Source organism: Sciurus vulgaris, assembly GCF_902686455.1.
Source record: "Sciurus vulgaris genome assembly, chromosome: 5".
NCBI classification, from domain to species: domain Eukaryota; kingdom Metazoa; phylum Chordata; class Mammalia; order Rodentia; family Sciuridae; genus Sciurus; species Sciurus vulgaris.
In genome coordinates, this window is record NC_136465.1 from 74,249,040 (window position 1) to 74,265,921 (window position 16,882).

At 44.6% G+C, this 16,882-nt stretch overlaps 1 protein-coding gene across 1 annotated transcript; it reads right to left on the reverse strand.

Annotated features, from left to right (window-relative positions):
• Window positions 1–202: 202 nt before the first annotated feature.
• Window positions 203–13,116, reverse strand: C1RL (complement C1r subcomponent like; the record flags this gene model as incomplete). The annotated part of the gene is given in 6 exon segments (XM_079140387.1): window positions 203–2,454; window positions 4,947–5,021; window positions 5,168–5,293; window positions 6,679–6,868; window positions 13,049–13,092; window positions 13,095–13,116. Coding segments are annotated over 6 exon segments (1,230 nt in total). The 3' UTR covers window positions 203–1,681.
• Window positions 13,117–16,882: the final 3,766 nt, after the last annotated feature.

A 16,882-nucleotide genomic window follows, 5' to 3' on the forward strand; every position in this document is an offset into this window, starting at 1 on the left:
TGTTTATTTACTTTTTTATGTGGTACTAGCGATTGAATCCAGTGCCTCATACATGCTAGGCAATATCATTTTAAATAAAAATTTTAAAAACAGTAAATAAAAGAAAATAAACAAAAATGATACATGCTCACTATAAAATTTAGCCAATAGAGAATGGGGGGAGAACCAAACAGCCAAAATCATATCACCTGAAACAGCTCTGTTTCATATTTTGAGTTTTTTTTTTTTCCCTCAGTATTAGGGATTGAACCTGAGGTACTTAGCTTCCTATCAGTCTCTTGAATAGTTTGGATTAAAGGCATGGGACACCATGATCACCTGAGAATATTTTTATTGTTTTTTGTACTGCCTGTAGGTTTATAAAATAGAACAGAAGCAACCACATGTATGTACAACTTTGAACCCTGCTGTTTTGCAAGGCTAAATTTAACCTTTGACCAAATGGGAACTTGACCTGCAACATTAATAAATTTGTTCTGTTTATGTTATGCATTTTATATTTCCACTGAATAATTGTATTTTATTTTTGTATTCCACTATAAAGCACCCCAAATTATTACTAAAAATTAAAGAGTTGGTCTTCTCAGGGGTAGCTGTACCCTCAGGATGACAGGGACACCAACCAGGCTGTCTTCAGGAATTTCCAGTCCAGTGCCAGGCTCACCTAGGGGTCTGCATGGGGACTAGGCAGGAGGAAAGTGTGAGCAGGTGATGCCACCTGCACAGAAGCAAGACCTCTCAGGGAGGAGGAATCTCTGAGGATGTAGGGACCAGAACAGAGAGGTTCCTGTGGTACGTCTTGAGGAGAACTGAGAATTATCTTGGCATACTAGGAGGAGAACAGCCTCTGCAGCCAAACACCAGCTGTGGGACTTATACAAGTCACCATAGCTCCCTGAACCTCAGCTTCCTCATTTGTAGGATGTGGATAATAGCACATTCTTTGCAAACATAGTGTGAGGACTAAGCGAAATAACAAGTGAAGCCTGACATAGAGAAGACTTCAAACAAAAAAGGAGCTGTTATGATAATTGCATCTAGGAGTTGTGGTAGGTGGTAAAGCCCATAGCTTGAATAGTCGAAGGTCAATTAAAGGGTTTTTGGACTATTTCAGGAACAAAATTTGGGGGTGAGGGCTGGGTACCAGGGATTGAACCCAGGAGTGCTTAAACACTGAGCCACATTCCTAGCCCCTTTTTACATTTTATTTAGAGACAGGGTCTCACTGAGTTGCTTAGGGTCTTGCTAAGTTGCTGAGGCTGGCTTTGAACTTGCAATCTCACAAAATGCAATTTAGGCCCTTTCCTCCATATTCCTCTGAACAGGGGTGAGATGGTAACTCTTCCACATGTGATTACAGGAGAGGCTGCATCTACAAATGAAGCATGGGAAGGGGATGCTAAAGACATGTCAGGTGAGGGTTGAGAGATGTACAGGGCTTGCTTCCCTGGCGCAAACATGCAGGAAGGTAGAGGGTGAGAAGAAGCGGGAGGTGGGGTGCCACTTACTTTTTGGGATGGGTATGTTGATGGGAGAGGATTTCTCTCCCACATGGTTGACTGCATTGATGACTTAAATAGGGGTTACCTGCTCCTCCCCCCAGGGCTCAGTCCTCATTCCCAACCCTCTCTTGACTGCAGCCTCCACAGTGCTGATTGGTCACTGCTCAGGTGCTCCAGGGTCAGTCCTTGCTGTCCATCACTCCTTTGATCCAGTCCACATAGTTGAGCACTTTGGTGTAAAAGCCATATCCCTTGCCACACCCAATGCCCCAGGATACAATGCCTGTGGCCACCCAGCGATGGGTGTGATCATCCCATACCACATAGACACTACCACTGTCCCCTTGGCAGACACCGTTCGTTTGCATCTTATCCCCAACACAGAACATGTTGTCAGAAAACACCTCAGTCCGGTGCCTCTCCCGGAGCCAGGCCTCACAGGCCTCCCTCGGAGCTACAGGCAGCCTTGAGTATTTCAGCTCCTCAGTTAACCAGCCCATCTCCACACCAAACCCACTGACATAGCCCCACAAGCCTTTGAGGTAGAGGCTCTCGTTGTCAGGCAGACAGACTGGGAGGAGATTGGGGCCCAGGGGGATGCTGTGCTGGAGCTCCAGAAGGGCGATGTCTCCATTGAAGTTGTGGGACTCATTCTGGTTGTACTCTGGGTGCACAAAGACACGGCGGACAGGATAGTTTCCCACTTTCAGCATCTCAGCTATGTCTGTGTGACCCAGGAACACATTCACGCTCTGGTTCTTCTTGAGGTAGATGCTGTCTTTAGGCTGGATGGTGTGGGCAGCAGTAAGGATCCATCTGTCTCCCAGTAGGGCCCCGCCCCCACGTCCATAGATGCTGGTGAAGGCTTGCCAGGGGAAGTTGCCCAGCTTAGCTCTGGAAGAACCCAGGGTCTTTGGGTTCTGGGCAATGGGGGTGACTGGCTGTCCACAGACTGGGAGAGAGAGAGGGAGGAGGGAACAATCAGCACTGAAACCAAACACATGGATTAAAGTGCTGCTTCTGTGAATGCTGCAGTGGATGCATGAAGAAGGCCCCAGGTATGGCCTTGCATTGGGTCAGGACCTTATTCTGGTACAGACCCATGAGTGTAGACCACAGGGACTGATGGAAGCAGTGAATCAATTCTGACACTACTGGGCACATAACCTGCATGGGACTCAGGACAGTGGACTGAGAGGTGGGGAACCTGGATGAGCACATTTGGGGCTGGCTCTGTGGGGCCTCCTTTCCTGCCTCCTTGGCCATCTTTAAGCCATTCCTCTAGACTCTTGGAGGGACCATCCTTGAGCCACATCATGGTACAAGCAGAGTTTGCCTTTAGTACCAGTTGCCCATTTTCTGTGTCATATCCTAATTTGGAACTGTGCATTACTGTCCTCCAACCCACTCCCAGAGTAGGAAACTTGGGACTTTCCCTGTGGTTTTCTGTGCATCCTACAGGGTTGGAAAGGTAATGCTTTGATTGGAAAATATGGCCAGGTATAGTGGGGCACACCTGTAATCCCAGCAACTCAGAAAGCTGAGGCAGGAGGATCACAAGTTCAAGGCCAGCCTCAGCAACTTAGTGAGACCCTGAGCAACTTAGCAAGACACTGTCTCAAAATATAAAATAAAAAGGGCTGGGGATATGGCTCAGTAGTAAATCACCCCTGGGTTCTATCACCAGTACTGGGGAAAAAAAAGTGAATACAAGTGATGGATTTGAACCTTTATATTGCCAGTGAGATGTAAAATGTGGCAGCTGCTATGGAAACAGTTTGGTGGTTCCCCAAAAAGTTAAAGATAGAATTATCATATGATCCCACAACTTCACTCCTGGGTATATACTCAAGAGATTTGGAAATATATACAAAAACTTGTGCACAAATACTCATCCACATTAGTATTATTCATAATAGGCAAAAGTGAAAACAAGGTGTTGGGGCTATAGCTCAGTGGTAGAGTGCTTGCCTAGCACGTGTGAAGCACTGGGTTTGATCCTTAGCACCTCATAAAAATAAACAAATAAAGGCATGTTGTTCATCTACAACTGCAAAAAAAAAATTAAAAATAAAAGTTTAAACAATCCACATGCCCATCAATTGATAAATGGATAAATAAAATATGGCATATAAGTACAAAGGGATATTATTTAACTATAAAAAGACTGAGGGTCAGGCATGGTGGCACATGCCTATAATCCCAGCAGCTTGGGAGGCTGAGGCAGGAGGATCTGGAGTTCAAAGCCAACCTTAACAAAAAGCCAGGCACTAAGCAACTCAGTGAGACCCTCTCTCTAAATAAAATACAAAATAGGGCTGGGGATGTGGCTCAGTGGTCGAGTGCCCCTGAGTTCAACCCCCAGTACCTGCCCCCCAACAAAAAATGAAGTACTGCTATGTATTATACATATTATAACACAGATGAACCTTGAAAACATAATACTAAGGGAGAGAAGCCAGATACATTGTGTGATTCCATTTGTATGAGAGGTTCAGAATAGACAAATCCACAGAGACAGAAAGTAGATGAGTGGCTTCCAGGGGATGGAGGAAAAGAGAGTGACAGGTACTAGGTTTTTCAGATGGAGGATGATGGAAATGTTCTGGAATTAGTGGTAATGTTTTTACAACATTGTGAATACACTAAATCTACTGAATTGCATGCTTCAAAGTGGTTAAAATGGTGAATTCTGTCTCAGTTTAAACAAAAAAAAAAAGGTAGAGGACTGGGGCATAGCTTAGTGGTAGAGTACTGCCTAGCATTTGTGAGGCCCTGGGCTTCATCCTTGGCACCCTTCCCAACACACACACACACACACACACACACATGCACACACACCCCTACCACAGTGTGGCATCTAGACAGGAAGATTTTGGGGGGCAGTCAGAAAACCTGCCTGTATCTTTAAAATACACTAAACATACAAAGAGTTTTATTTTAACTTTCCTGTCCTTCCTCCTTCATTTTCCCACCTGATTATCCTCTTGTGCTTTTCTTTTCTCAGCCATACTTTGACCCTTAAAGAATAAGGGACAAGCTCCTTGCCTCTTCTTTTCTGGGCCTTCCTAATTTCCTTTTTCCTCCTTGCCTTCTGCTTCCACCACCTCCCTGCCTTTTTTGTGGTACCGGGGACTGAACCTGGGGGCACTTTACTACTGAGCCATATCCCTAGCCCTTTTTATTTTTTATTTTGAGACAGGATCTCGCTAAGTTGATCAGGACCTCACTAAATTGCTGAGGCTGGCTTCAAACTTGTGGTCCTCCAGTCTCAGCCTCCTGAGCTGCTGGGATTACAGGCTGCACCACCACGTTCACCCACTCTCATCTCCCCTTTCCACCCCGAGGCTTTCCTTTTACCCCGTGTGTCTCACAGGTCCCAGTTACAGCTGAGGCTTGTTTGGGAGTGGCCATAAGAACAGCACTGGGCAGGTAGCTACTCACCAGGCACACACTGAGGAACCTCCTCCCCATCCTGTCTGTCCTGCCAGGTCTTCCAGGCTGGGCAGCTGAGTGTCCCTGAGGAGCAAAATGGGGGTTGGGGGCAAAGAAGCAGATTCAGAACTGGATGGTGTTGGGCTAACAGATTAGGTGCTCAGAGGGCCTTAGGTCTTGGGGTAGGAGTGAGGCAATGGAAGTTGCTTCTTCAGCAGGTGGGGACTCACCTGCTGGCACTGCCTGATAATACGGTTCCTGGCAGTGTCTCTGGATCTTGTAGGAGTTGGCTGCCGGTGAAATAATAGGTTCAGAGCCCCTGCTGGCTGGGCTCATGGGCTGACTGCAGCTCACGACTATAGGAAAATAGCTGTCATTAGGCCTCACACAGACTTGTAAACTGGAAACTCAGGAGCTGATTCTGGCCATAGCTATATTTCATTTGACCTGAACAGTGCTTTTTAAAAAATATTTGAAGGCTGGGTGCCGTGGCACACACCTGTAATCCCAGCAACTCCAGAGGCTGAGGCCGAAGGATGGCAAGTTCAAGGCCAGCCTTAGCAACTTAGTGAGACCATGTATCAAAATAAAAAATAAAAAGGCTCAGTGGAAGAGCAAACCTGGGTTCAAACCAGTACCCTGCACCCCCCCAAAAAAAAACCCACAAAAACTGGAGCTAGTTTTTACTGATTTGATTGTCAACTTGCAAAGAGTTTGAAAATAACTATAGTAAGTGGGGTGTGGGGAAGGCAGGTACTTCCAAACACAGTTAGTGAGAATGTAAATTATTAAAACCTTTATGGAGGGGAATTTCACAGTACCAAAAATAAAAATGCGGGTTGGGGTTGTGGCTCAGGAGAGCGCTTGCCTAGCATGTGTGAGAGGCACTGGGTTCGATTCTCAGCACTACATGTAAATAAATAAAAATAAGGGTTCATTGGCACTAAAAATTTTTTTTTAAAAATGCAAATCTTTTTTGACCTACCATTTCAATTTCTAAGACTTAACCCTAAAGATGTTTTCACACACGCACACAAAGATGTATATGCAAGATATCAACATCATCACTGTTTATAGCAGCAAAATATCTTTCAGCAGAAAACTAAATACATTATGACATATCAATCAAAGGGATATTATGTTGTCATTAAAAAGGAATGAGTCAAAGCTAACTCTATGCCTATGGGATGATCATTAAGATAATAGCAAGTGAAAAATGACAAGTTAAGAACATTGTGTATAGTATGCAACACATACACACACACACAATTTATCTTCAAAATGTATAGAATATCTTTGGAAGTATACCCAGGAAATAGAGAGCAGGGTGTTTCTGGAGAAGGTAACCAGGAACTAATGGCCAGAGAGCAGAGGAAGACTTACTTTTTTTTTTATCATACCATGTACTATCCTTTTTTCTTTTAATTTATATTTTTCAAAAAAAGTCTGAGTCATCATTTGAAAATCTAGAATTTCATTTAAAACTCTTTTTGACTTCTCTTGATCTGTAAATACTGGGACTGTAAATCTGCCTGGAAACTATGGCTGGAGCTGAGAAATGGTTTCCTCTTAATTAGGCTGCTTGCCAGTAGGGTCAAGGGTGGGGCAAGGATGGGGTCAGCCCAGATGTCCCTAAGCCCCCATCCTCAGCTGTCAGTGAAGCTTCCACTTGTCCCTTCAAGATACCAGGACCATGGCTGGGGACAGAGGCTAACTCCCTGCAACCAAGGAGGACACTCACCCACAGCTTGGAAAAGGGCCAGAAAGCCCTTGTGGAGATGGATGGTCTTGTCTTTGGAGGAAGTGTGTGCGTGGAAAGTCAGCCGCAATCTCCTCCCTGAGGACACAAACTCCCTCTGACCAGGGGTGCTGGCCAGAGGGGAGCCCTGTTTACCACAGAGCCGGCTCAGATCCATCCCACTAGCTGAGATCTGAAAGGAAGAGGCGGAGGAGTGAGAGAACAGGTAGGTATGGGGTGAGTCTATACCACCGGTTATCACAGGGTTACCTCTGGCTCAGTTGGGCATGGCTCCAGCCCCATCTAGAAGATCTGTACATCTCTGGAGCTCAGAGGCCACTCTTGATGGAATCTTCCTCAAGTAGTTGTTGTCATTATTGGTTTCCAGAGTTTCTTCCAGAATGACTACATATTAGAATCTCTCTTTGACCTACCTTCATTAGCTTGTAAAATTCACCATTTTTTCCTTCTTTCAAGAAGCTCCTTGGGAACACCAGGGTTCCTGTATGGTCACAGGATTGCAAGTTCTAAGAAGACAGAGACTATATCTGTTTTGCTCACCATCAAGTCCCTGATGGTCGTTATGGTGCTTCTAGCACCAGTGCTTTGAATCAAAGAGCCCCTCCCATACAGCTTCTCCCCTCCCCACATCCCGCTGCCTTCCCCTTTTTCTAGTAACTTTCTATGGCCAACATCTGTGAAGCGATTGAAGCAATAAGATACTCTGCAAAGATGGAGCCCCTGGGGTGCCTGCCCTTTCTTGTTTTTCTCTCCTGGGGACACCCCTCCTCTTACCTGTGAACTGTATATGGAAGCCCTCACAATGTGTGGAACCTAGGGACCGGAAATGTGCAAAGCATGGGCACGCTGGATGCTGATGCTTAACTTGCTTTCGTTCTCCCTGTTCCCATTCCCCAACACCCCAAATCCTGTGGCTTCTCCAGTATCCGCAGTAAGAGCATTGGTGAGCAGGGCACTACATACCTGCTCATTCAAAATTCATTCTGTGTAGGAAACCACACGCAGGGTGAGATTAGATTTCACTCATTCTTTCATTAATTCCTTCAACAAACATTTATTGGTCACGTACCATATGTGCGATGCTGTGCTAGGTGCTGGGGCCACAGACATGATAAAGTCAATCTGTTACTAAGGAGTCCACAGTCTGACTGAGGATAATGACAGATAAAAATTGAGCAGATTATAGTGTGTGGAATTCTGTATTTGAGATGAGTGTGACTTATACTGGGAAAGAGGAATTCTGTTCCCAAACTTGAACTCCCTCCATGACAAGGGAAGACTTAGGCCAGGTTTAAAATTTTCCATTATTTAAGTGGAAAAGGGCTCATGGTAGCTACTTAACAGACATGGGCTGAATCAAATAAAATGTCCTGACCTGTTAAATCTGAAGCATTAAATAAAAGCATTTATTTCCTTTCCCATCTTAAACCCTACTAAGATGCTATTAAAGAGATAAAATGGTATACATAAGCAAGGACAAAAAAGTGAGAGATGCCAGGTGTGATGACACACACCTGTTAACCAGTGGCTTGGGAGGCTGAGGCAGGAGGATCACAACTTCAAAGCCAGCCTCAATAATTTAGTGGAGTCTTAAGCAGCTTAGTGAGACCCTGTTTCAAAATAAAAACGTAAAAAGGGACGGGGATGTGGCTCAGTGATTAAGCACCCCTAGGTTCAATCCCTGGCACCAAAAAAAAAAAAGTGTGAGATGACAGCAGGTAACAGGTGTCAGCAGCATTTTGGACAATGGAACGAAGACAGACAAGGGGCAAACTAACTTTGAAAGGTGAAAGCTAACATAAATCAAGCATGTTCTCATGGCAGAATCCTGAAAAGTTTCAGGAATTGGGGGAACCAAGGGCCCTTGGGGAGAGGGAAGGCTGTCAGAAGATCTCAGATCCTCTTATCCAATCCTGTGAATCTCGGCAAACTGTCTCTAACCTGCCCTGGCAGAAGACATGAACTTGAACCAGAATCCTGAACCTGGGGTTCCTAAGTACACAGAGCAGGTGAAGGACAGCAAGGGAAAACAGGGATTAAGGGAAAGTCTGCTATCAAAGAGTGGAGAAGTGTCCTCTTCTCCCAAACCCTGTTCTCACTGAGAGCCAGAATTCTGGGAGCCTTGAGTAGGAGTCTCTGAAGAAGCTGACTGTCCCAGAGAAAATTCTTCTACATGCTGGGGAGGTCCCCAGTAGCACATCTAAGTCACTCTGTTGGCAACCCTATGCTATAGTTTGAATGTCTAATCCAAATTTGTATTGAAAAAAAGTTTTTTTGTGGTAGTAGGGATTGAACCCAAGGTTTCACACATTCTAGACAAATTCTCTACCACTGAGCTACATACTCAGTCCTTTAATTTTTTATTTTGAGATAGGGTCAGGCTAAACTGCCCAGGCTGGCCTTTAACTTGTGATCCTTCTGCCCAGCTTTCCAGAGTAGCTGGGATTATAGGCATGCACCACCAAGTCGGGTTGACTCATACTGAAATTTAATTTGCCATTGTAATAGTGTTAAGAAGAGGTAAGAAGCTTTAAGAAGTGATGAATGGATTTATGCCATTATTGTGGGAGTGGATTCTTGATAAAAAGGATGAATTCGGCCCAATTCTTCTGTCTCTCACATGCTTGCTTGCTCTTCTGCCACATTATGACACAGTATAAAAGTCATTGCCATCTCCAGATGTCAGTGTCATGATCTTAGACTTCCCAGACTCCTGAACTATGAGTCAAAAAAACTTCAAGTGTTTACAAATTACCCAGCCTGTGGAAATATGTGAAAATGTACTAAGACACCCTGTTTCAAACCTATGATTTGACAAGTTTTAGCTATCCACAGAAAACTTCAAATCAACATTTTTAGTGCTTCATTCAAATGTGAATGGACAGTCAAGTATTATCAGACATTGTAGGAGAAAGATGAAAAAACAGATGAAAATAGCAAAAGAAACTCGGGTGAAGTAGAGATAATTCAGGGAGGCAAAAGAAACACTTAAAAATAACCCAAAGAAGGAAAGAGTAGATATTGCATCTATGAAATCATATTTTATAAAAGGCACGTTAGAAAATAAGAACAGGGGTTGGGGTTGTGGCTCAGTGGTAGAGTGTTTGCCTAGCACGTGTGAGACACTAGGTTTGATTCTCAGCACGGCGTGTAAATAAATAAAATAAAGGCCCATCAACAACTAAAGAAATAATAATAAAAAAAAAAGAAAGTAAGAATAAATCCTTAGAAGTGAAATATGTTAGTAGAAGAAAATGTTTGGGATTTATTATTTATTTATTTTTGGTATTGGGAATTGAACCAAGAGGCACTTTACTAGTGAGGCACATCCCCAGCCCTTTTACTTTTAATTTTGAGGCAGGGTCTCACTAAGTTGCTGAGGCTGGCCTTGAACTTGCAATTCTCCTGCTTCAGCCTCCCAAATTGCTGGGATTATAGGTGTACGCCCACTGACCCAGACAAAAGTTTGGAATTTAAAGATGAAGAAATTTGAGATAGGGTAAGCACTTGCCTAGCATGTGTGAGGCCCTGGGTTCAGTATCCAGCATGCCAAAAAAGAAAAATTAGGAAATCTCCCAGAAGAGAAACAAAAGATAAAGAGATGGAAAATAGAATAGAAGAGATAACAAAAAGTAGAGAATCAGTCATGAACATACAACAGTTGAATTATAGCAGTTTCAGAAAGAGACAATAAAGCAGACATCTAAAAATTTAAAAATAAATAATGCATATTCCTAGCATTGATGAAATAGATTAAAATAGTCTGTAGAAACAGTAATTCCAGTAAATACCTGTAATCCTAGCGATTCAGGAGACTGAGGCAAGAGTATCACAATGTTGTGTATTTTTTTTTTTTTTTTTTTTTTGGTGGTGGTGATCAAACCCAGGGCTTTGTGCTTGCAAAGCAAGCACTCTGCCAACTGAGCTATCTCCCCAGCCCTAAGTATCACAATGTTTAAGCCAGCCTCAGCAATAAGACCCTGTCTCAAAATAAAAATAAAAAGGACTGGGGATGTAGCTCAATGGTAAAATATCCTTGGATTCAATCCCCAGTACCAAAATAAATGAATGAATGACATGATGACTAAATCTCTAGATTAAAAGAAATACGCATAGTAAAAAACACCTTAGTGTGGCACATCATTATAAAAGTTCAGAATATTGGAATAATTAAAAAGTTCTAGGTAGAAAAAATGAAAGAAAGATCAGGAATGATAATGGCCTCAGACTTCTTAACAGTAGTAGAGATAGAAGACAGTTTCATCAAAATTCTGAAACAAAGGAGCTTGCAATCTGAGATGTTACGTGCAGATAAACTATTCACCATGAGGGTAGAGCTAAGATATTTAGGGACATGTTAAGATCCTTTAAAATCTCCTCAGAGATATTCTTTCTAAGGAAGCTATTGGAGAATGTGGTCCTCCAAAGTGAGGGAGCAAAAAAACAAACAACAACAAAACCCCAGAAAGACATGGGATTTCAGGTCCAGCACAAGACAGGTGAGAGGGAGAATTCCACTTAGATGTGGAAAAGGAGAGAGAGCAAAGAATTCAGGCTGTGGAATAAACCATCAAGATATCTAGGAAGGATGCTGCTGCTAACAACAAAAACAAGACTGACAGGTTGAACTTTGTGTTGGAGGATTTTGAGAAAAGTTGTGCATTCCTGGATAAGAATTTGGAAGAAATTAGTGACAGGGAGAACTAAGTAAACTAAAAATTGAAACAAAATCAAACAACTTTCACCCCCAAAGAACTCAGTGTCCTTACTGATTCCTGAGAAACCCAAAAGTTGGAGAAGGAAATATAATTACTGAATATCATGTGCACAAATGTGAATATTTAATAGTCATAACAATGCAAATAAAAAATATAGATTCAACTAAAAATGATAACATTGATAAACTGGGACCATGGGGCAAGGGAAATGTAGATGGTGAAAGTCTAAGAAAGATAAAACTAGTCCTCATTTTATATGGCTGGAATTAATGGAAAATGAAAATGAGAAATAATGAAAAATGAATAATAGACTAAAAATTGAAAAGTGAATAAGAGACCAAAATGGAAAATGCATAACAGAATAAGAATAAGCATTATTTACATATATGAAACAGCTACATGAACTGGAAATGATTGCTCCTGGGGAGCAGCATTTAAGGGTGAGAGGAGAGGACCTCAGACTGCTGTTTCTAAATAGAAGCCTTGAAAGACCCTGCTTTAAAAAAAAAAAAATGTGCATGTCTTATTTTGATATAAACAAAATTTAAACCAAAAGACAATGTAAAGTACTGTCCTAAAAATGACCTTATTCTGAATAATGCCTTTGCCCTAAGAAGTCTTGTGGTATCTTTGCCAAGGCAAACTTTTCCCAGGTATTCAACAATACCTAATGTGTGAGTCCCTGATCTTTTACTCTAGAGCTACAATATCTATGTGTCCCTTTGTAAGTATTTAAAATGCAGGGCCTGTCCTGCCCCTTTCTCTTTTGCCCTGCAGGACTCAGATGGTAGCCAAGGACAGAGATACTGGTGGGAAGCCATGTTTTGGGCAGCTGCCACCTTCCTGAATGCTCTTCATCCCCGCCCCCTCTAGATGGGTGATTCAGGGCAGATCCACCCCAGGTTCCCTGCAGGCCCTCTCCTCCAGCTCACTGTGATAGAGTCCCCTTTACAGTCTGAGGATGGCTCCAGGTCCAGTGCTGGAAGACCAGCCTTACAGCAAAGCCCCCTGGAGCCTTGATGTCAGTGCTGCTACCCAGAGGATGTCAGCTTCTGGGGGTGTCACTGGGCCAAGAGCACAGAGCCCTGTGTGGGGCAAGATGAGACCACATAGCTGTGGCCTGAGGCTGTGGATATATGAAGGTTAGGGACAAGTGACAAGAAGGAATAAAGAGGCCAGGCAAAAGCAGGGGCCAGCAGCTGTGGCCTCTGCCCTTGAGGCCTGACCACTTCCTGTCTACTCCCTTTCCTCACCCAGTCCCTACAGTCTCCCATTCAGCCTGAGCCTCAGAACTCAGAGTTTTGCACCCTCTGAGGACACTGTCATTGCTCCTCTCCCTGGAGACTCTCGTCTGCACTGGAAGGCTGCCTTCTGCCTGGATCTGAGGCAGCAATAAGGTACAATAGAGGGACATTTAAATGTTTCCTGTTCAGAGCGTTAAACCTGGCCAGCTCCAGGGAAGAAGGCTGCTAGAGACCATAAGCAAATTCCAGCTCCCTCTGGACTAACTGCTCTGTGAGTGCGTACAGAGGGTGAGTGCACGCAGGGGGTGAGTGCACATATGCTGGGTGTGTGTCCTACCTCCCCCTCTCCACACCCTTTATCTCTTCCAGGCCTCTCCCGGGCACACTCACATCTTGCCTGGGCAGCTTGTGGAGGGAGGACTTCTCCAGAGATACTCCCCAACTCTGGGACCAGACATCTGGAACCTGCTAGAGGACTTGGCCCAGGCCAGGGAACAGGAGGTGGGGCTGCATAAAGCTCTGTGGGCCCTGTGGGGAGGAGAAATTACTGGAAATGAGTTGAGCAACTAAACTAGTTCCTTTTCTAATTCTCTGGTTTGAGTGCCACCTGCTGTCCAAATCAAGAATAGCACAACTGGGAAAAACAATCTCCAAAACCATGCTGGCCTTCAGGGATCAGAGTGGGGAGCACCACCTCTTGACTCTTTGTTCAATTTTTGTACAAGTTAAAAAACTAATTTTTACTGTGTGTGTATCACATGTGACATGATGGCTTGAACCGTTAACCAGTCATCTCTCTCCCTCCCTATCCTTCTCACTCAAATTACCAGCCCTAATCTTGAAGAATTTGTGACTCATGAACTTGAACCTTCTCTTCTTCTCCCTTTTCACCAAAGATGGATTGGGGTCACTCACTTACATAGTCTTTTATTTAATTTATTTTTTTGGTACTAAGGTGTTTCTCAACCAGTGAACTACATCCCCAGCCCTTTTTATTTTCATTTTGAGACAGGGTCTTGCTAAACTACTGAGGCTGACCTTAAACTTGGGATCCTCCTGCCTTAGCCTCTTGAGTCCTGGAATTACAGGTGTGTGCTGCCTGGGCTTAGATAGTCTTTTAAATCCCTCCCATTAACTTTGCATGTTCCTTGTCTACTATGGTCAGGGCCATAGTCCAGCCCAGGTACCCCACTCCCCAGCGATCAGCTGGCTGTCACTCAGAATTCCTTAGGCAGATGCCAGGGGCCACAGTTGGGGTCAGAGGCTCCCTGACTACACCCCAGGAAGGACTCTCACTCATGGCTTGATAGTGGGTCAGGAAGCCCTTGTCGAGGTAGGTGTGGAAGGTCTAGACACCACTTGTCTGAGAGGAATCTACTATTTCTTTCATTTTGCTTGTAGTAACTTGACTTTTCACAAAGGCAGCAAGTTATAGGACCCTAACGGGGTATCTTGGTTTTTCCAGATTAAAAGAGGTTTGGAAGAGCCACAGTCTATAGCTAGAGGGGGATGGCAGAGATGGTCAGGACACACCTGATGTCCCAGACAAAGTCTAGAGATCTGCTCTACCCTGGGTGCCATGTCCAACACACCTGGGGATGATCTCCCAAATTCATCCTTTGGGGATGGGCCCTTCTGGCTGGGATTTCTTCCTTTCCCCGAGTACACTGAAACCTACCCTCTCATCTAACTCTAAGATCCCATAGAGCACCTGGAAAGCCAGAGATGCTTCCATGGGGTGCCAAGGATGCCAATCCCACAACCCATCTGTGGGAAGAAACCAGTGGTGGCTTAGCTCAGGACTGGGTCAGTCCACCCCTACTCACTCTCTTATTCCCCCTGACAGTCAGTGAGGGACAGAACTATCCTCTGTTTCTGACCTAGTCCAAGAGGGGTGGGAACTGGAATACCTGGGTTAACCAGTCTGAGAAGACTTCCTTGGAGATGTTCTGGAGGAGTGGAGGGGAAAGGCCTTTAAAGGAGACTCCAGAGCAGATAGGAGTACCCACTAGTCTGATGTGCATGTGACTGAGGGATTTCCTGGGACATGGGGTTTTCAGTTTTAAAACAGCAAGTTCTGGGCAAACCAGGATACTTGCTGCCCTTCATGGACAGGGTTAAAGAGCTGGGTGGAGTCTGGGTGGAAAGAGGACAGGAAGCCAACAGAATGAAGAGACAGTGAGACACCTATAGCTGGAGTCTGGGGCATTCTGGGGGCTGATGTGTTGGTATCTGTTTGAGGGAATCTGATACCAGGAATATAAGGGTCTGCTTTGTTCTCACTTAAGAGTGTGTGACTCCAGAGTGTTGGGGTCCAGGGGACAAAGCCTCTAGGGACTTGGGCCTGGAGAAGGAACCTGACAACTGTATATAGCTGGTGGTGGGGGCTGTGTGGCTGTGCTCCCGTCCCGTTTTCAGCACCACCTCCCCTGCACCAAGGCTTCCCCCTCAGCTCTACAGTTTCTAGCCTGAGCAGGAGAAGCGGAATGGCTACCCAAGTAATTATGGGCATAGATGCAGACACAGACTTTTCAGGGCTGGCATGTGGAATTGCACACTTGTCCATGTCTGGGAGTGGGGAGATGGGGAAGATGAGAAGCTGATGATGTAGGTTTTGGAGCTGTGGGGAGGGAGCAGGACTAAGGGAGAACTAGGGCTCCTTCCTTAATTTCATCATGAGCGGCTTTTGCTCACCTTGTTTAGTCTAGGGTCACAGGTAGTTGCTGGATAGACTGTGAAGGCTACAGCATTGAGCCTCTGAGCCACTCCCTTGAGCTCCAACCTCTAAAAGTGGATTTCCTCTCATTGCCTGATGCTTGGCTCATAACCAGGCTGGAAGCAGCTTGAATATATCAGATATTTCTACCTTTACTTCTCTAAATAATGCATGCATGGAACAGACTCCAGTGAGCCTAGCTAAGACTGAAAAGATCTGAACTTACATTTGAGCTATTGCTCATCTCAAGACAGTTTGTAGTTTAGGGTAAACCCAGTTAACAGCCTACTCAAAACACCCCCCCCCAACATTACTCTTTTCATGAACATCACAAAATCCATAGTTTTTATAATCTATCAATCACCATGTTATAGCTAGAACGTGGACCCTAAAAGTTTATGTGCTGGAAACTTAATCCCTAAAGTCATAGATTAATGGTATTTGGAGGTTGGGGCCTTTGGGAGCTAATTAGGATTAATGAGATCAAGAGCATGGGGCCCCCATGTTGGCATTTGTGGCATTAACAGAAAAAGAGACCTGAGCTAGCATATTTGCTCTGTCTCTTGATGTGATGCCTTCTGCCATGATATGATTCCTAAGAAAGCCCTTGCTGGTGGCCAAGCAGCTGCTGGCACCATGGTCTTGTACTTCCCACATCCAGAACTGTTAGAAATACATACATTTTCTTTATTAATTACCCAGTCTCAGGTATTTTGTTGTAACAAGAGAAAATGGACTAAGACGTAGCACGTTCAGGATACAATACAAAATTACTCAAAATGAAAAGAAAGAGGAAAAACAAATCATGCTTATGAGAAAAGACAATTAAGAGAGACCATCCTCCAAAGGACCAAGGCGTTGGAGTCAGTGCACAAGGATTTTAGTACATAAAGATGCAAAGAAAAATATATTCATACTAAGGAAAAATAGGAAACATAAGCAGAGAAATAAAACTTAATAACCAGGCTTATCGATCCCCTGGTGTTTACCCATTTGTCTACTGTGATGACCTGCAATCTGCCAGCATATCGACGCCTTTTTTGAGAGCAGATTGCTCACTGTCAGGCGTCTATCATCCACCATTTGACTGCCTCTCGCCTGTCCATCACCTGCCTTACCCCTATCCATCACCCAACGCTTGAGGTTCACCTCCCGATCATCCGACAGCTGCCAGCAGATTGACCACAGACCGCCAGTGGAGAACCAGCTGCCTGCTGTCGCCTGGAAGTTCACTGTTACAGTACCTGCAGGTTTGATTACACGTGGCTGCCGCCATTTTGAGACAACTGCCAGGCCCTGTAGGACCCCTGACGGGACTGACTGAGCCCCATCTCCAGGATCCCTCAGCCCGACCAATCACTCCCTGCCTCTGGGGCCCTCACATCTACTGACTGCTCCCTGCCACCAGGACCCCCAGACCAAATGACTGCGCCCTATCACTGGGAACCCAGACCGACTGATTGCACCCGGCCTCCAGGATCCCACAACTACACCAAACACACCGGACC